The sequence below is a fragment of the Pteropus medius genome, unplaced genomic scaffold (assembly GCF_902729225.1).
Source record: "Pteropus medius unplaced genomic scaffold, Ma_sr-lr_union100, whole genome shotgun sequence".
Lineage (NCBI taxonomy): Eukaryota > Metazoa > Chordata > Mammalia > Chiroptera > Pteropodidae > Pteropus > Pteropus medius.
The window spans coordinates 46,448-65,840 of NW_024345775.1; the positions used below are offsets into that span (position 1 = coordinate 46,448).

Sequence of the window (19,393 nt, forward strand, 5' to 3'; positions counted from 1 at the left end):
TTCCTTCTTCCAGATTAGTCTATATTTTTAAAGATCATAAAATGATAAACATTGGAACTTTAAAAATATATGTCATTAAGCTGTATAATCAGAAAAACTGGTTTGGTTTTGATCAGATTCTAAACTTAGCTTGTTTGTTTCACCTTTCCTTTCTTACTCATTTGATGTTCTAATATATACTAGATTTTAAATTTCCTTCAATTCTGATGTTCCAGTATCTAAGTTTTCTTTTGGCTTTCACTTAGTACCATTCCGTTAAAAGAATACTTTTAAGAAACCACAGAACTTTGTGCTAAATTTGCTAACTCAAACTCACAATGTGGCAGACTTGCTAAAACTTTATACATTTGTTTCCAAAAAGGAGTTTTTTTAAGTATTCCTATTTATTATCTTCACTTAAATTTACTGATAAAAATCCTATCCCTTCCAGGTAATTTCAAATTTGTAAGAACGTAATTATTAAACCCTTTGAGTTACATTAATTTTCACATATTCCAAGATAAAGTTAATGAGTTATTCCTAAAACAAAACACTTATTTTTCAAAATTTTTATAACCAGGGCACTTTTATTTCATTTATATACTCGAAGTTAATTCGTTCAGTTTTAAGTGGAAAATCTGGCTTCTTTACTGTTATTAGCACTTTACTCATCTGCTGCTTCAAATTTGTTAAGAAATGGATGCCTAATTTTGTTTCTTAAAACTTTCATGTCATTTCATACCTATTTTTTCTTTCGACATAAGGGGGATACACACAAAATACCAGTTATAAGGCAAATATTGTTTTGTAGACTAGTTGGAGACTTCTCAAACCTTTTATACATTTAGCTTTTCAAGGAGGAATATATAATTGTCTACTAAATTGGAAAACAAGTCCAGCTTGCCAGTGAAAATGTAATATATTGTTTAATTTTGTATGCATTTATGTTCAAAGACACAAAAGGAAATTTTAGACAGAGTAATCCACCCTCTTTATTGCATTCATGCTTAACTCAGGAGTAAAATCAGACATGAAACAGCAGCTTGTGGGAATTTTTACTCTGAAATTTTAACAATACAGACATTAAATTTAAACAGTTAACTTCTATTTTTTAATTAAAATTAACAATTACGAAATTACTTTGAATAATTCTACTTTTCCATCTTACCTAAAAATTCATGGGAAGGAAATGCATGTATTTACCCTAAATCAACGCTTTTCTCTTAGTAGTAAACAAGTAACAGAAATAGCATTTATATTTTCTCTTTGAAAAAAAAAATTTGGTACGTAACTGAGTATTATTTTTAATATCTGTTTCGGCCTCCTCTTTCAGATCGGCGTCCCCCACGATCTCCTCTGGAAGCCCTATAACTTGAGCCATAATATGATTCACGAGGAGCAGAATACACTCTATCCACAGATGGTGGATACCCTCTCTCTCGTCTGCCAGAATGCTCACGACCACTTATATAGATATCACTTCTGCTGCTTGAGAAATTTTCACGACCTCCACCATATCCATCTCGTGTACTGCTATAATAATGATCATAGCGACCACTTCCACCATAAGTCAGAGGGGGCCCTCGTGCTGGTGGTATGCCACGAGAGTTACCTGTAAAGTCAATGATCAAATAACCAACTTAAACTACATTACAAAATATTTTTCTCCTCTGCTAAGATATCAACTATGCTGCAGTCACCTAGGAATTTTAAATTTATTTAACAGGAAGTTTAAGGGTAATAGTGTTAGCTAAGTAACTTATTTTAAAGCAAATGCTTAGTCACATTATCTGAAAATGGGCTGAAATTCTGACTTTCATATTGTTCCTATGCTTCATACTGTTTAAAATACCTTTTCTTTGATGAGGAAAATAGATGACACTTCCAATTCACCCTTAAACTTAATCTAGTAGTTTAAAAGAGCTCTTAAGGCCATAATTCAAAGACCTTCAAACTATGAAAAGTCCATATTAGATAGTTTTCCTTTTGTGGAATTGGAAGTAATATTAGAGTAATCAACAGTCTGGCCTATTAAATATAATTCTGTGATTTACAATTCAAAACTGGACTCTTACCATAGCTCTCATATGAATCTCTGTAAGAGCCTCCACTTGGATGTTCAGAATAATCTCTATCACGACCCCCACCATACCCATCACGATCACTAAATTAAAAAAAATAAACGTTATTAACTAGTGTCCAAATCAAGAACTGCAAGGGGTTATTTAATAATAGAAAAATTTATTACCTGTATCTTCTGGAAGAATGTTCATCCCGAGCACCTGAATGGCCATAGTCACGGTATGCATAATCTCTAGGTGGTGGAGCATAATCCTTGGTGTCTCGAAAACTGGGATAATCTCTGCTTGGATAAATAAATAAAGCAGCAAATATTTTAAGATGTGCCTTCCAATATTCAGAAGAATATATTTTAATAAAACGTAAACAAAAAGACAAAACATTTTAAACAGACAAAAAACCTAAATGTACTTTTCTCCAAAGATAAACAGTCAACAAGCAACTACTTTACTCCTAAGTTAGCTACAATTAAAAAAAGTGTGTGTATGTGTGTGTGTATACGTATAGAGTTAAGATGTAGAGAGAATGGAATCCTATATATTGACGACAGAAAAGTAAATGATACAGCTACTGTGGAAAAAACTGGAGGTTCCTTAAGGAAATTAAACAGAATTACAGTATGACCGTAGATGCCTCCAAAATTCAAAACAGGTACTCAAATACTTGTACGTGAATGTCACAATAGTACTATGGTAGAAATAACCAGACAAATGAAAAACTGTTAACTATACCTACAATGGAATATTTAATCAGCCATAAAATCAGTACCTGTCATGTACTGCTACAACATGGCTGATCCCTGGAACATTTCTGCTAACAAGAAGCCAGATACAAAAGGTCACATATTGTTTGATTCCACTAGTATGTTATTTCCAGAATAAGAAAATTGACAGGGAAAAAAGTGGGAGTGACTGCTCAATAAGTAGAGCATTTTATTTTGGGGAGATGAAAATGCTTTGAACCTGCACAGAGATGATGGCAGAATAACGCTATGAGTGCTGCTCAATCATTCATTTTAACATGTTTAATTTTAAGGTAGACAGATTGCATCTCAACAAAAAATAATATCAACTATGATTTAACAGTTCACATTTTTTGTTTTCCTTTACCTTTCTTTAGTAGCATAACCATCATCCCTTGGTGACATCCAGTATTTTCTCCTGGAAGAGAATGGCTCTCTACGTGGAGGAACTCCATAATTTTCTCTCCCACGTGACACTGGACCTTTAATTTTAAAATGCTTACATTAAGAATCTCAAATTGACTGTACTGTTTCAAATAAAAATCAAAACTATTTTCCTCTTTCCAAAATATTTAAAAATTTGATTCTATTTATGCTCATTTTTGTTGAATGTTATTCATCAATGTTTTATCTTCTGACATCTTCCCCTCCCCATATACTTCATATAATCTTTATCATCAGTAGGTAATATCTCTCAAAAATTTGATCTAAATATAATTTTGACAAATACCTTCATATATTCAATCTGATTACATCTTTTTAAATCTCTTAGGTCAGCTTTTCTCCCTCTCTACGTCTTTCTTGTTCCTTTCTTCCTTCAATCACCTCAAAGTCTCTTAAACTCGCTTTTGCTTTTATTGCTTAATGTACTTTTTCTTATAATGGTCCCATTACAACTAATTATTCTTTTCAACATTTAAGTTTTGTAATAGCACCAGTGGAGTAAAACCTTCCACTTGCTCCTCGGGGACCATAATACTAAGTCCTGTTATCATAATTCCAAAATCTAGTTTCCCACTTAGTCTTTTTACGCTATTCTTTAAACCATTTTTAGGTCTCAGAATAATTCCATATATTCCTGTCCTTTACCTGTATATATTCTAACACTGTCCAGAATACTCTTTGTTGTATTAGTATTTTTACTGGGCTACTTCATGTCAAATTGTTTACATATACTTTATAATTTGTCACCAAGTGGTTGACCTCATATGCTAAAAAATTTGAATGTACAAGCTTCACCTTAGTAATGATAGCAATATAGATTTCTCCTGCATATTGACAATACAATTTGATGGCATTTTAAGAGCATTAACTCTTTCAAACTATGAAATTTTCACTCAAAATAATCTGTCTGTGCAGACTCTTATTCCTAATTCCTAAAAGTCAGTCTTTTATCATTTGTTCTCTAACTAATCTACTAATGAGAAAATATAGGTTTATTGTGTATTTTGAAATCAAGAGCCATACTGTACTTATTAAATTTTTTAATTTTTTTTTCAATTATAGATGACATTCAATATTATATTAGTTTTAGGTAGACAACATAATGATTATACATTTTATAACTTAAGTGATTATCACGATAAATTTGATACCCACCTGACACCATACACAGCCATTACAATATTACTGACTATATTCTCTATACTGTATTTTAAATCCTCGTGACTATTTTCTAACTACCAATTTGTATTTCTTAACCCCTTCACCTTTTTCACCTAGCTCCTACACCCCTCCCTTCTGGCAACCATTAAAATATTCTCTGTATCTATGAGTCTGTTTCTGCTTTGTTCACTTATTTTATTTTTCAGACTCCACATATAAGTGAAATCAGATTAAAAAAAGCAAGAGGACTTAGAAACAACTCTTAAGCAAGCAGTATAACAATATATCTTCTAATTTAGTGAAGTTTCAAGTTTATACTGTATTAAGGGTGAGACAAAAATTCTACAGTTAAGAGAACTAAAGTTGTCTCTTAGACCACTAAATCCTTTTACTTCCTTCTCTGTTCAATCTAGGATCAAAGGTCTCCTTTTCAAAATGTATTTTGTTCTTAAATTTTATTCATCTCATGTTTTAAGGCTTTAAAATCTTTTACAATTAGAGTTTATAACATTTCTGTACCATTCTTAATGATTAATTTATGTCCTCCATATATTTCACAACTAAGTGCACTTCTATCATTTCCTCTCAACTTAAAATGTTTAACTCCTTCAATTCCACCTTTCAAGCCTTAATTTTATTTTTAAATACCATTTAAGCCCACACTGATCTCTTTTCAGCTAAGTGACAAAATACTTATTTCCTACTGGTTAAGCCTTCTTTATTCTAGATATTTTGTTCCCAACAAGATGATTGTTGGAAGCAGAAAATATATCTAGTGTGTATTTACATATTTCTTCCTGTTTTCATACAACCAAAATCACTGCTTTGCACATAAACATTATGGCCTTAAAAGTGAACTTTCTACTATCTTTTAGAATAGGGAACTATTTGTAAGGATCTTCTGGAAGAACTCATGTTGACATTAAGAATGTACCCATCAACATCTGCATTTAATATAAAATCACTAAAGTGCCATAATGCCCCAAAGGAAAAAATAATTCATTAAGGCAAGTTTCAGTTTCTCTATTTGACCAAGTTGTCAAAATACAGGTTGTCCAACTATGCTACTGATCAGAATATCCTCTCACGAGACCCCGGTTTTCATAGAATTTTTATTAAGCCATGTGAAAAGGCCTATTAACCAGAGTATTTTCAGGAACTTTAAAAATTAAGAGGTACTCTATATCAAACATGGACTTAAAAGGAATGTTTACTGTAGTGTTAACTACCTACTGCATCTATAATTAGAAGCTGAAGAATTACATGGTTATTTCTTTACCATGAATCAATAAATAACTTAGTGAGGAGTAAATACTCCCACGTACTTCCATTTTGCTTGCTGAATTTAAAGTTAAGCATTCAGTTTAAACAGTTCATTTTCCTTCATTAAAAAACAATGTTTTTTCCTTATATAACACTTACCTCGTCTTCCCATCCCACTATTATTTTGCCCTGGAGCAGAAGGGGCAGATCTTTTAGGAGGAGGTCCTCCACTTCTTGAAGATGGACCCCTTTTAATTGGAAAGGGTCCCCTGGAAGAACTCATGTTGAGATTAAGAGCATATCCACCATCATCTGTGTTTAAATAACATCCTTTTAGTTAAGTAAACATTTTTAAATTATCAAGTTTCAGTTACTGTTTATAAATATTTACTAAACAGTAGCATGATCTTAGGTATTCATATTAGTCTAAATTAATAAAGTTTTCTCTTTATGTGACAATACAATTCACATACTCATTGTAAAAGTCAGTTCGGATAAACCTAAGAAAATTCAAGACACATTTTATATTGGTGAAAGAAACAGATTTGCAGAGAATTAATTAGGTGCAGAAAAATATAAATTAAATTCAAGAATGGTCTTTAAAAACATAGGAAGAAATGGTGATAGTTCATCTAAGACTAATGTCAAGAAAACTTTTAAAAATGTATCACAAGCATAATTCAAAGTATTAAAGAAACAGAAGATGCATCAGAAAAATTCATTCTCTAAAAGACTAAGTTACAATTCCTACAATTTCTTTACAAAATAGCCCTATCAATGAAAAAGACTGTGTTCTGCTCAATTTTAAGGATACTTAAGAAATACATATTAATTAAAAATGTTTTACCTTTCAATCTAGAAAAATGTTGAGATATATTCCAATTCTCCAATACTGTCACAGTTAAAAAAATAAATTAATATCTGTATTTATGGTAGAATATGCATTATGGTAAATTGATAAACTTTTCTCAAAAACATAGCGAAAATTATCTTAAAGTGGGGGCAAACCCTGCAACTACACATAAGGAAACATTTCCTAAAAATCACATCTAATAAAAAACAGAAGCTAAATCTGATTTGAGAAGACTGGTTAACCTATAAAACAAAGTTTGTCTGATACTTGGATATTATCGAAATGAGAAGTGCCTTTCCGTTAAACCTAAGGGGAAAAAAAGATTTCTATGGAAAAAGGTCATAAATGCCTTTTCAGGAACTCATTCTCCAACACAAAGAAAGATACATACATGTTGTGAAGCTGTGGTTTTTAGTCTTTTCCTGCATCAGAGAGATACCTTTGAGAATCTAAGAAAAGCTCTAGATAGTTCCTTTAGGTATTTCCCCAAACGCAGAGTTCATTATAACAGATCCAGGTAAAAAACCTTCCTATCAAAATGATAGAAATTTGTTTGTACATGTATTCACCAAACACAAACATTTCAAGGTTAAACCTAAAATATGAAGTATATATCCCTGAATTGTGGGTATTGCAAATGATTTTTATTTGCCATTGGGTATTTTTCAAGATTCCCTAATATTTTTATAATGCAATGATGTTATCCTCAGAAAAAAAAAAGATTGTATTTTAATTGCTTTTTATCAGTCATAAATATAAACTTATAAGAAGTTCTTAGTCTCAAAGTAAAAAATTCTAACATATGATTAACAGAAATTAGTTCTGTAGAAAAATGGTTGATGTGAATATAGAAAACAGAAGCAATGGTAAAAAAGACAATTTAGTTTGAAATTTATGTCATTTTGTTGCAAGGTGATTAAGATTGTTTTGCACATTAACTATTTCAATTGTTTCTATACCTGTAGTAATTATTTAGCTCTTAGAAATCATTTTATCAATGTTAATTCCTCATATATTGAATCTTAATTGTTTACTTTGCTTAAAAAGTATATAGAATTTGAGGTATTTCTGCACATTCAAACTTAGCTTTTGTCTTATGATTGCATCCTTATATTTTAAAACATTACCCAAGTGTCCTCCACGTGAAGGACGTCCTCTTGCTCCTCCACTTCCTCCTCTTCCACATCTCAGAACTCTTGGATGGCCTCTGTTTCTTGAAGGAAATGGTGGCCTCCGTCTGCCACCACTTTGAAAAGTTGGTTTGTTGGCTTGCTCTACTTTAATTGGTTTACCGTCCAAGGACTATAAATATTAAAGATAGTATCAATAACATCATATTATATAATTAGTATAAGAGGATATTACTTATATATATGATGGAGAAGAGATAAAATGGAGCAAATATGCAACTTGTTTTTGAAGGAGACCTTTTAATTTGTGAGGGAAGAGTCATCCCTGACAAGTCTAAAATAAAACCCAAGGCTTAACATAGCAGTAAATATTGGGGATAGCTTAATAAATAAAATAACTGTAAAACATATTGAGATAATCTAAGAAAAAATAAGCCAAAAAGAGTCCAGAATGGAGTGATTTTGAGTGCATATTAAGAAGTTCTTATTTAATAGAATCACTGAAAACTTTAAAAGATATAGGAGACACATATTCACTAGATTTTAAGATCCATGAGGAAAAAGACTATTTCATTCATTAACACATAACAATATTAAAAAATGTTTACCTTTCCATTCATATCCTTGGTGGCATCCTTAGCATCTTCAGGGTTCTCAAATGTAATAAAAGCAAAGCCCCTGGACCTGTTTGTTTCTCGATCCTTCATCAGAAGAACTGTAATACGTGTAAACCTTTTAAATTTACTATTCCCTAAAACTGAACTTTTCATATTTTCAAAATTATCCATACTTTCACAATTTCTTACAAGTCTCTCTTAACTTAATTTGAATTCCTGGACACAGCATAATAAGTATCTTTTGAAAATTATTTTTTAAAAAAAGCCTTACATTTTATATCATTAGAATTAGTACACTAATATCTATAGTAAATAAACTCTACGGTTAGCCTATCTTATCCTATTTCATGCCCTGTTTCCAGGATACATTCATTGCTGTTTCTTTGCTTTCAGTATTAACAGACTGTTAGACAGAACTTTTAACTCACTGCTATGAATGCTTTCCTAATATAAAACAGAAACTTAAAAACAATGCTCATACAAGTATCAAGAACAGAAAATAAAATTGAGCTGTCAATAGTGTATATTTAATGTATATTTACTTTAAGCACATATGTATGTTGGTTCTAAGAGTTACCTTCTATTATGGGACCATACTTCCCAAATTCTGCTTCAAGGGCCTTTTCATTGGTGTCAATATTGAGGCCTCCTATAAATAGCTTCCCAGGCCGATCTGCTTCCACCATTGTGCTGTAAAGTGGTTAAATATATATCAATATATATGGAACAGAAAAAGTATAAGTCAAAGAATCAAATTGTATGACACAGGGCATTTTAAAACTCAAGTGAAGTATCCTACTCGAGCTAATTAAAATTTTTTAAAAATCTGTACCATATAGTTGAATAAGCGCTGGCCTAATAAACAGTGCATTTTTTATAGGTATGAGACAAATAGTTACATGTAAAAATTGGATTGGAAGACTAGTGCAACCTTTTTTAGCTGTAGCATACAAGGCTTCGCTTTCTAAAAATAGTGGATTTTTTCGTCTAAAATAAGTGGTAAGAAAAAGTATTTCTGGATTCTGCACATCAACTAATATAGGCAGGTTCATGAAATGTACATAAAAAGACCTTAAACATATTTTACATTCCCATCCCCGCAATTTCCATTTTTTAAAAAATATCATTTAAGAGTATTTAACGTAATTTTCTACTTCCAAAGGTTTTTAAAATACGAAATAGTAAATTCGAGGGAATTAAAGCTCTTACTAAAGCAAATTTAAAACATGATTATGTAGACAGGCTTTAGCAAATATTGGTTAAAGTGACGTGATTTATAATGAACACTAAAATTTGACACTTTCTAGTAAGCGAATCAACATTTTGACATTTGATAACTAAAAATGCAAGTTCTTAATCAGAGTGGTTTAGTATCTTGACTCTTTCAGAAAGAAAAACCGGTAAAAAAAAAAAAGCACACATGAAACAAAATGGCGGCTCGACATTCTATATGAAAAATAAGAGATTACCGGGCACAACTTGAGTGAGATAAACCAAGTTTACACTGAACTTCTTAGCTCTACTGTGGGGTTCTCTAGTCAGTACTATCCGCCACAGCTGACTTTGGTGCCTTTTGCCACCCCCTAAGCCTCCGTTCGTGGACGAATTTTGGACACTTCACTGGCTTTCCACTGCTGCCCCCGAACACATTGTTGAGGAGTTTAAAAGTTATCAGAAACCTATTCATCAGAAAATAGATCTATAAGTAACTCCCCCAAATATCATAAGGTCATACATATGTTTAATTATATACCCACTATTTACTGCAATTTTAAAACACTGAAAAAGCCCGAGAAAAAGTTACAAAGTCAAAATCACCGTTATCTCCACATCCACAGAACATAATATACCTATGGACTCTCTCCGGAGGCATAAATTTATATTCTGTTTTAAAAATTCTGAATACCGTACCTTCTTTCTTGTTTTTATAAGGCCCCACCTCGAGGCGTCCCTCAGCGAGCGCAAGCTTAACGGTTGGGAGCGACAGAGCAACCGTTATAAGGGAGGTAAAAAAAACCCGGATGTGACCGGAGCCTGCGCCGCAGAGGAAGTAGGGAATGAGGAAGATTTATGAAGTCGAAAACAGTTGACTAGAAAAGGAAAAGAGAAAAGTCTAAAGAAAATGTAAAATCAAAATATTTTTTAACTTTCATTTTATTCTTTACTTACTCCTATTTCTTTGATATAATCAAGATAAAGGAAAAACTAAATTTTTACTATCAAATAGCGATCTAAAATTTGCTCCCCTCCCAAGTTTTGTCGGTTCACTCATTCTCACACGGCATCTAGTTTGTTTGTTTTTTAAGTTTTAAAACATGAAAAGAAAAAATATATGATTGCAATAAGGAGAATATGGTAAAAGAACTAAAATAATGAAAATATTTGGGAATCCAAAGCTTCAGTATAGTTGAAAGATATGAAAAAAATCAATTTCTGTAAGTAGATAAATCTAATGTTTTGACGAGAACTTTCAAAATTAACAAAAAATATCCACGTGAGACGATTTCGAACCTCAATCTGTATAAAAAACAATTTTTTTAACAACACTGGTAAAATAAATATATTTGTATTTCTGAAAAAAATGCCATTAGCTGACAAATTATTCTTTTCCACTGTAAAATTATTCCTTCTATGATTTAATTTCTAAAATTAAATCTAACATTACAAAACACACCTAAGTGCAGAGTATGACTAAAACTTATTTTTATGAGTTTCTGTAGATTTTGTCTACACATTTTACATAGGAATGAATTGTCTCTTAAAATTTACAACTCATCATGCTTTTGCTACACTTTTCAGTGTTTTTACCTTACTTTAACAAACTAATGCCTGTTAATTTTTATATCTAATTATGACATTTAGAATTTTCATATCTCCTATAAATAATGTAGTGCTGAACACATCTGTTAAAAATCTTAATTTTCTCTTTTCGGTATTTTTTTTCCTGTAAATAACTCAGCAGTGACATTAGGCACCAGAGGTAAAGCTACTTTACATGCTTTTATTACAAAATTTTTTAAATGACAATTACCTATCTATTAGTACTACTGTTAATTTTTTTTATCAAAACCATCCCATAAACATTTTACCCACATATTCACTACATTCCTACCAGAAAGACATTGGCTCTGTCAACATTGTAGATTTTTTTTTCATTTTGAACAGGTGATATGTATTCTTTTTAATTTATATCTTTGAGAAAAAGAATTTTATTAAGTTTAACAGACAACGCGATTATAAATAATAGAATAATATGTAATTGGTAATTAATACAAGTAAAGAATAGACTAAAAGTAGACAGGAAATAATGTGTTATGACAGATGCCGTAAAATATTTGAGACAATGCCCCACTGATTAAAAAAGAGTATTACACAAAATAGTGACTGTCATTTCCTAAATAATATTGGAATCAATCACTTGGATAAAATATCTCTATATTGTATATTCAGTTAAATTTTAGAACTCCAGTAGCAGTATAATTATGTCCTTTCTGTAAAAAAAGAAACAAAATAAAAACTTTAGGCTTAAGTTAAAAATAAATAAATTTTTTAAAAAACTTTTAAACAGCCCACAGTTTCAGAAATCTGTTCTAAAAATGCTGAGATTTAAATCCAATGATCTGCCCTAGACACTTGTTGTTAAAGAAAACCAACTCTTAAAAATATAAATAATAAACATTTATTGAGTTGGATTTTGAGAGATCTGAAAATGGACTGTAACTTATTATATGTACTGCTTAAGGAACCTGTTCTAGGCAGAAGTAGCAACATTTGCAGAGGCATGTGTTTATTAAAAGCAGTGTGGAAAAATAAAAAAGAGAAAATCAGCATAGCATGAGGTTTTGGGTAAGAATGTGCAGAAACGCTCAGCGTTAAAAGTAAAAGACAGCTTGGAGGATAACCTGCATTTTCAGGTCAGGTATTTGTGGTAGATTAAAAGGAGAAAAAATATATAAAACATTTTGCTTGCTATGCAAATAAGCTACTTGCTTTAGTTTTAGAGGAGCTGTTAAAATTACATAGTTGTGTGAAATTGTATAAACTATTTAACCTTTTAAATGTATCCAAGAAAATTAATTAATGGTATTATATATGTTTACTGTGAAGTTAAGTGGTATTCAGGGTGTTACCTGAGTGCAACACTTAAAACATAATTCAGAGCTACAAAAAATTGTGGAACTATTGTAATAATCTTTGTGTTAGGTAGGAAGCTGATGTTAATCTGTAAACTTACTTTCTTTAGGAACTGGTCAAAACCTTCGAAACTATATATTTTTTAAAAAAAAAATTGTGTTGCTTTGGATGCCTTGTGTATCCAAATCATCATTGTACACTTTTACTAATAACATGCCTAAAAGTGGGATGGAAAAAAAGGACAGAACACATATACACACCTCTAATGAAGAATAAATTAGCAATAAAAAATGGAAAGTTGTAAGAAATTTTTTGTGCACTATTGTGAAAGTGATTTGGAAAATGAGGTGACAGATGATTTAAGAAAACAAAATTTATCAACATTTATTAAAGAAGAAATAGAAATCCAAAACATAATGAACTTATAATTAATTCTAAGGCATACTCTGAAAAATTTTCTAAATGGTCTCTATACTGCTGATAAAAATAGATAAATAAAACTTTGTATATTATTTCTACTCTCATAGAACACAGAGGACAAGAGTTGTGTTTCAATTCTTTTTACGAATATAGCCTCTAAAAATAGCACAAGAAACATATATAATACAAATTATAATGAATTTGAAACCAGACCACTTCCTTAATGATAATAAATATTGTAGAGCAAATGATCAAATAAAAACAAAAACATCTAAAAATATTTTCTGCTGGCCGTTATAGGAAGTGTTCTATTTACTTTTTAATTGATCACCTCATTTGATTATTTTAAAAATTCTATTAAATAAGCACTATTCTTATCCTCATTATACAGATTTTTTTTTTTTTTTTTTTTTTACTTAGCTATGTGCAAGATTTATGTAAAGTAGAAAACTCTTAAAGCCTTTGAAATACATGAAGAAGAACTTAGGTAGGTAAGTGGAGAAGAATTTTCTAATATGATTTCAATGTGACCTTAAAATAAAAATAATGTAAAGAATGTGACATGTATATATGTTAATATATGTATGAGTGTATTTATGTACATATCTGTATATGTATGTAACTATATATGTATATTGTGTTCCCAATCACAATTTTAGAATTTATTTGGAAGAATCAACATTCAGGAATATTTTAGAGAATATTCTGAGAAAGAACTTTCCTACTGGATATTAAAAAGTGTTATAGAGACATGGGCAATGAAATAAAGAGTTATAACCAGAATATATGCATAATAATGAAAGGACAATTAGTGTATATAAAGCATTCTTTATGAAAAATAAATCAAAGCAAAATCTATATATTTTGTTATATTCAAGAAATATTGTGGGTAGTGGAACATGTTAAATGAGACTACATGGATAGACACATGAAGCAAAATTCAGAGTGTAGAAGACTATATTGAATAATCAACCAATAAATTGGAAGAAAAATAAAAGCTGAAGGAAAAATTGTTTAAAGACACTTAAAGACATTTGAACCAATTGCAACTTTCAAATCTTACTTAGATTTTGTTTTAAATAAAATTAAAATGCATGCCATTATTAAAAAAATGAAATTTGTACAAAATTGATATTGAATGACATTTTAGAAATTCTTATGATTATAGGATTTTTTTTCCTGTTGCTGTGATGACCAAATGCCTACAATTGTTCATTATTCAAACTTTGTCTTGACTTGACCTTTAATCAGTTTTCTCTCTTTCACACAGTTTTCTCTTTAATCATTTTTCTCTCCTTCACACAGTGCCATAAACTGTGGCTTGTTTTCAAGTTTAGGCAAACACTAATTTACTAAGGACAGCTCATTTTGAGAATGAGCTGGCAGAGAGAATCATTTGCTATTAAAGTGCCTCAGTTTTGCCTTCTGCTGACTGATCTGCTTGTCTCTTACTCAGTTTCTCCTAGCTCTGCTTATACCTTACTCTTAAAAAAGGCTTTTTCTACTTTATTTTGAGATACTTACAGATTCTGAGATAGGAGTGTTGCATTCAATAGTCATTTATTTATTTATTTATTTATTTATTTATTTATTTATTCATTCATTCATTCATTTATTTTAAGATATCACTTTTATGTATTTTTTAAATTTTATTAACCTTACTGGGTTAGTAAAATTATATATGTTTCAAGTGTGCAATTCAACGTTATGTCATATATTTTGCATTGTGTGTTCACCACCCAAAGTTGAATTTTTCTGTCACCAAATATTTGACTCCTTTTACCCTTATCTATCTCTCCCCTTCCTGGCTTCTCTTGGTAACCACAAAAGTGTTGGCTAAGGCCATTCATCTGTTCGTCCTGTTTCTTTGTTGTTTTCAATTTTATGTCCCACACATGCATGAAATCATATGATTCTCATCTTTTTTTGACTTACTTTGCTTAGCATGATAATCTCAAGATCCATCCATTTGTTGCAAATGGAAATATTCTTTTTGAATAAAGTTTTTCTTTACCTAAACCTTGATTTGTTTTTCACAGGTTTCTGGTGTTGTGATCCAAATAAAGTACTGAGAGCCTCACATCATCTTTCTGACTATGAACAATGCTGTCAAACTAGGCAACCCAATATCTTGGATTCATATTTCTTAACTGAAAAGATATAAAAAAAATTACTCTGAGTGGAAGACCACCCCAACTGGACACCTTAAACAAGCCTCCCTCTAGTGCCTAGCAGCAAAAAGCTTTCCTAAGATCTTGGAACCAAGCAGGTGACATCAGCAGGTGGTCAACTTCCATACAAGATGCCAGCCAAGCCCCCTATTCCCTGTAGCCCCTTATTCTCAGCACTCTGTTTTTCTTTTCTGATCTTCTGTCATCTCTAGCCACTCAAGCATCACTGTTGCTATCCATATAACTTTCCCATTGCAGCTGTAGCTTTCCGTAAACCTTACTTTGCACTCTCTCTTCCTCTCTCCCTCTCATGAACTATTTTCCCCTTAATATTTTCTCTATCCTTCCAAGTAGCCCCAAATGTCTTTTACACAACTCAAATCACAATCTCACAGTTCTAATTTTAACTGCTGTTACATATCTTCTTTCCTTAGGAAACTCCCAGATTCCTACAAATTCCTATACCTCTCTCAGATTTGAGAGCATCCTTTGTTAATACTTTATAGGGATCTTTAGGTTTTCTCTGGACTTTAAAATTTTCATGAACCTCAGTACTTTTTAGAAAGAGCAATGTACACTTCCACTGTAACATAAAGAATACAAATACCTACACTGTTATTATGAGTGTGAAAGTATGTATTTTTGCCTTATTTTATTATGTAATATACTCAAATGTTCCTCAGTGTAGTTTTACCTTCACTTGAGACTATTTGTCTTGTAAGCAAACTCCAATAAATTTTTTCTTCTGAATTAGATGTGACAATGTCTCCATCAAATGGCTCATTTGAACTCTAAAATACAAATATATGAGATAACTGTTTTTGTAAACCCTGTGTATCTCATAAAGAGACATTTTGTTTAGGACAACTATAGTTATTATTATTTGCCTGCTCATTGGACTGGATACTATTATCTAATGAATTTTATAGTCTCTAGAGTTATTTAATAAGAGTATCTCCTTTTGTCATTTTAACCACCATCACTTTCGATGTGTTTTTTTTCAAGCAGCAATCAAAAGGTTTATAAAATGTGTTCCAGCTATTGCCTTAGAAACAAAATTCTGGCCCAAGAAGGAAGCTATGACATTGAATTCTTAGAAAATTCTCAAGAAGTCCTAGAATAATTGTCTAAGTTATTGAGAGTAAATCTAAAACAGTTCAGTGCTCCATTAGAAAACAAAATGTCAGAAGTTCACAAAACTGCTGTCTTCAGTGTTTTAGTTTAGTAAATAACTGTGTCTGTGGGGAATCTTACCAAAACCACCAGCATCATCAGAGAACTTACAAACTTCAGTGAGTGGTCCTTCATAATTATCTGGCACTGAACATAACTCTGACTTTCAGAGGTGGCCTTATGTAGTGATTGGAAGTTACTATACTGTGCATTTTGCCTGAAACCTCTCTGATATCTATGCCAACTAGCTCCTAAACTCAAGATCTATCTCAAGGTATTCAGATACCACCAGCAAAACATCCAGACTGAAAGCTAGAAAAAATTTCGGATTATCTTTACTCTCATTATGGGGCCACCTAAGGACACTTTGTGTTTCATTTCCTAAAATTTTCTCCATTGGCTCCTTTTAAACTCAACTGCTGGTTTAATATCCCTTTTCATGCTTTAATAATTGTTCTTTTTATTGTATTTCTAGATATACTTTTCATCAACAGTTGCTGACAACACACTCAACAGATGATATAGCTGGTCTTTCTTTTTTTTTTTTAGGCGAGGCAACTCTTGGTTGACCTCATAGATTGCAAGGACCTTGTCAGGACCTTAAACTCCTTACTTTTTATTTGTTATGCCTATAGCACCTGGTCTTCCTAAGTGGACTCCCATCCAAGTACTAACTAGGCCCGATCCTGGCTTAGCTTCCGAGATCAAATGGGATCGGGCTTCTTCAGGGTGGCATGACTGTAGACACAGCTGGTTTTTCAAAGACCACAGGAATGAAAGAGAAGTCTGTGCTCTTCTGAAGAGGGTCTCTGGTCTCAGGTTGAATCTGAGTCAACCGAAGCAGGTTACAGATTCCTAAAGTGGATTTAGTGTTTCTTAGCATAGTAATATGGGTTTTCTGAGCTGAGGTGTATCTCTGGAGCCTTGGGATGGGTGGGTCTAGTATACCCTGAGGCTTGTTTTAGAGTTGCTTAAGCAGAATCTGATTCCCCTGTAGTTTATGCTCTTCTGAGGTGGGTCTGGGAAACTGTGAATTGGTTCTGAAGTCTCTGAGCTGCATCTTTGTTGTTTACCTAATCTGGAGTCCCCTGGTGTATTGCCTAATATGCCTGAAATGAATCTGGGTTCCCTGATTTGGGTCTCTGGTTTACAACAGTAGGTCTTGAGGGAGCTCTGGGGTGTGTCTAGAATCCCCTGAAGTAGAACTTGGATCTCCTAAGCTGAAAATAGGTTTCCTGATCTGAATCTGGATCTTTTAATGTGATTTTAGTGTTCACTCTGGTGGTTTAAACCCAATCAAGTGGAAAAAATTTACTAGGAGGTGAGTTTAGATCTTGTGATAGAAGACTAGGCCTTCTATAGTATGGTTTTATGATGTTGGGTTGTGTCTGAATATCTTGAGATGGATCTTGAGTGTATGACCTCATTGGATCCCTAACGTTGGTCTAAACTGCTTGAATTGGATTCGGCACCTCTGAGATGGATATATACCTCAACCTACATGGCTAGAGTGTTAATATTCCTAAGAGGGGGCGATAGAGGAATGAAGAAAAACACAGAGACAACATATATGAAAGCTGGGCCAGCTGGGACACTGCACTATGCAGAAGATACAGTGACTCTGAGGCAAGCTCATCATGTTTATTATATACATCTGAAGATCAAGGAGGGTGTGAGATTCTTCTTCTCAGGACTTGAAACTTACTGGCAACAATAATCTTCCGAAGACCAGGCCCCAGTTATCTGTGCTAAACCATAAGCAGTTGTTTGTTCTTTGTTTGCCTCTCTGCCCTTGGCAGATTGCAACACAGTGAAGCATAGCTCAGATCTTTTAAGCACAGTTGATAATTGCTCACTCAGAGTTCTTGTATTTGTCTTTGGATGACTTGGCACCCAACTGAGAACACACAAAAAAGAATTAACGGCAACTGCACATTACCTAAAAGATACCAGGCAATATTGTTCTATAATAGTATGTTTTAAAATCCATTGACCATCATCGGAGGTGCATGGGATCATTGTATTTTGCATTGCCTTCATGGGAACTAGTTTTGTAGCTTCCCTCAGCTACTTATCTTTCATCGGGGTCCCTCAACATACATAGCAGGAAGTGATATTCAGGAAGTGAGCTTTTCTTTCAGCCAAACTTTCTTTGTTTTGCAGGTGTCTTTCTGGCCTGGCTGCAGGGCTGATCAACACACTGTAGTCTGAATGCGGTCTGACTAACACTTCAAATTTTCTACCTCCTCCCTATATCATTTCCCTTCAGAGATTTTATTCCCTTAATCTTAAGGGGATGTGGAGGGAGGAAGGTCTGTCTTCTCTAATTTCTTCAAAGCTGAGATAGGATGGTAGTCCCTGCCTACTGGGAATAAAAATCACTGAAAGCCTATTCTAAGGGCCCAGGAGGAAAACAGCATGAGGTTGTTCCAGCCTGTAGAGGTGGTAGGAAGCCTTGTAACCTAGAAGATATAAACTTAGCAAAAAGATAAAAAGACAGGACAAAATTAATACTAGAGGTAATTGACAATGAAGTTACTTTTTCATGGCAGTTTGTTAATTCAAAGTACACGAAAGTTCCCTGATCCCCTGAGACTTGTGGACTTACCTAGTTTCCAGAATAAGAGCTTAAGATCTTCCATGGGTTTACAGGAATAGATTGCACTTTCTGGTTTATTTTCTGGAGGAACCTGTGAGGACTCATAAGAAACTGGTTTAATTAGAGATTAATGTACCTAGCTGTTGTTTCCATGTAATTTGACAGCAACTGGGAACTTAACAAAACTTGACAGGGCCTTTTCTGTTTGCCTTGAGGGCTGACTTTCAACAGATTGCAGGGAAGTAGTTTCTCTGCTAGTAAGTGACCCTGACATAGAGGCAGGTTATCTTTGAATGATTTAGCCTTAGGTTCCCTATAAATATGCTCTGTGCAGTGGACAAGGAGGCTGCCTTTTATCAGAAAGCAGACACAGTTTACCCTGCGATGCCTGAGCAGAGTTGGGTGCCAAGATCATTGTAGGGTCTTCTATGGTGGGCCTGTTGTTTACTAAGCTTCATATGGATTCCTGAAGACAGTTTAGGTTCCAGTCTCATTGTTGGTCACCTGAACTGTGTGTGGGCATACTTGAGTGGCGTGTGTATATATCCTATGAACCAAGCCTTGAACCCATAATGTGGGTCTGGGTTCTTCTAAGAGTGGGTGAGGCCACCAGGTACTTTTTTGAGGT

General features: G+C 32.8%; 1 protein-coding gene and 1 pseudogene across 1 annotated transcript; both read right to left on the bottom strand.

Annotated features, from left to right (window-relative positions):
- Positions 1-1,283: 1,283 nt before the first annotated feature.
- Positions 1,284-18,864, bottom strand: LOC120612199 (RNA-binding motif protein, X chromosome-like). Its single transcript, XM_039874681.1, has 9 exons — positions 18,775-18,864; positions 8,846-8,958; positions 8,260-8,366; positions 7,649-7,823; positions 5,828-5,980; positions 3,165-3,282; positions 2,228-2,368; positions 2,055-2,143; positions 1,284-1,591 (listed from the first exon to the last, which is right to left on the bottom strand). Exons 2-9 carry the CDS (start codon positions 8,952-8,954, stop codon positions 1,284-1,286), a joined length of 1,200 nt encoding a protein of 399 aa, XP_039730615.1. The 5' UTR covers positions 8,955-8,958; positions 18,775-18,864.
- Positions 16,793-16,912, bottom strand: LOC120612200 (uncharacterized; annotated as a pseudogene).
- Positions 18,865-19,393: the final 529 nt, after the last annotated feature.

Bases quoted from the DNA above. Each gene is read 5' to 3' on its own strand.
- LOC120612199 (XM_039874681.1), bottom strand. From the start codon at position 8,954: ATGGTGGAAGCAGATCGGCCTGGGAAGCTATTTATAGGAGGCCTCAAT. The intron at 8,367-8,845 runs GTAACTCTTAGA...CACGTATTACAG, and splicing joins GTATGGTCCCATAATAGAAG to TTCTTCTGATGAAGGATCGA. The intron at 1,592-2,054 runs GTAAGAGTCCAG...TTGACTTTACAG, and splicing joins AGATTCATATGAGAGCTATG to GTAACTCTCGTGGCATACCA.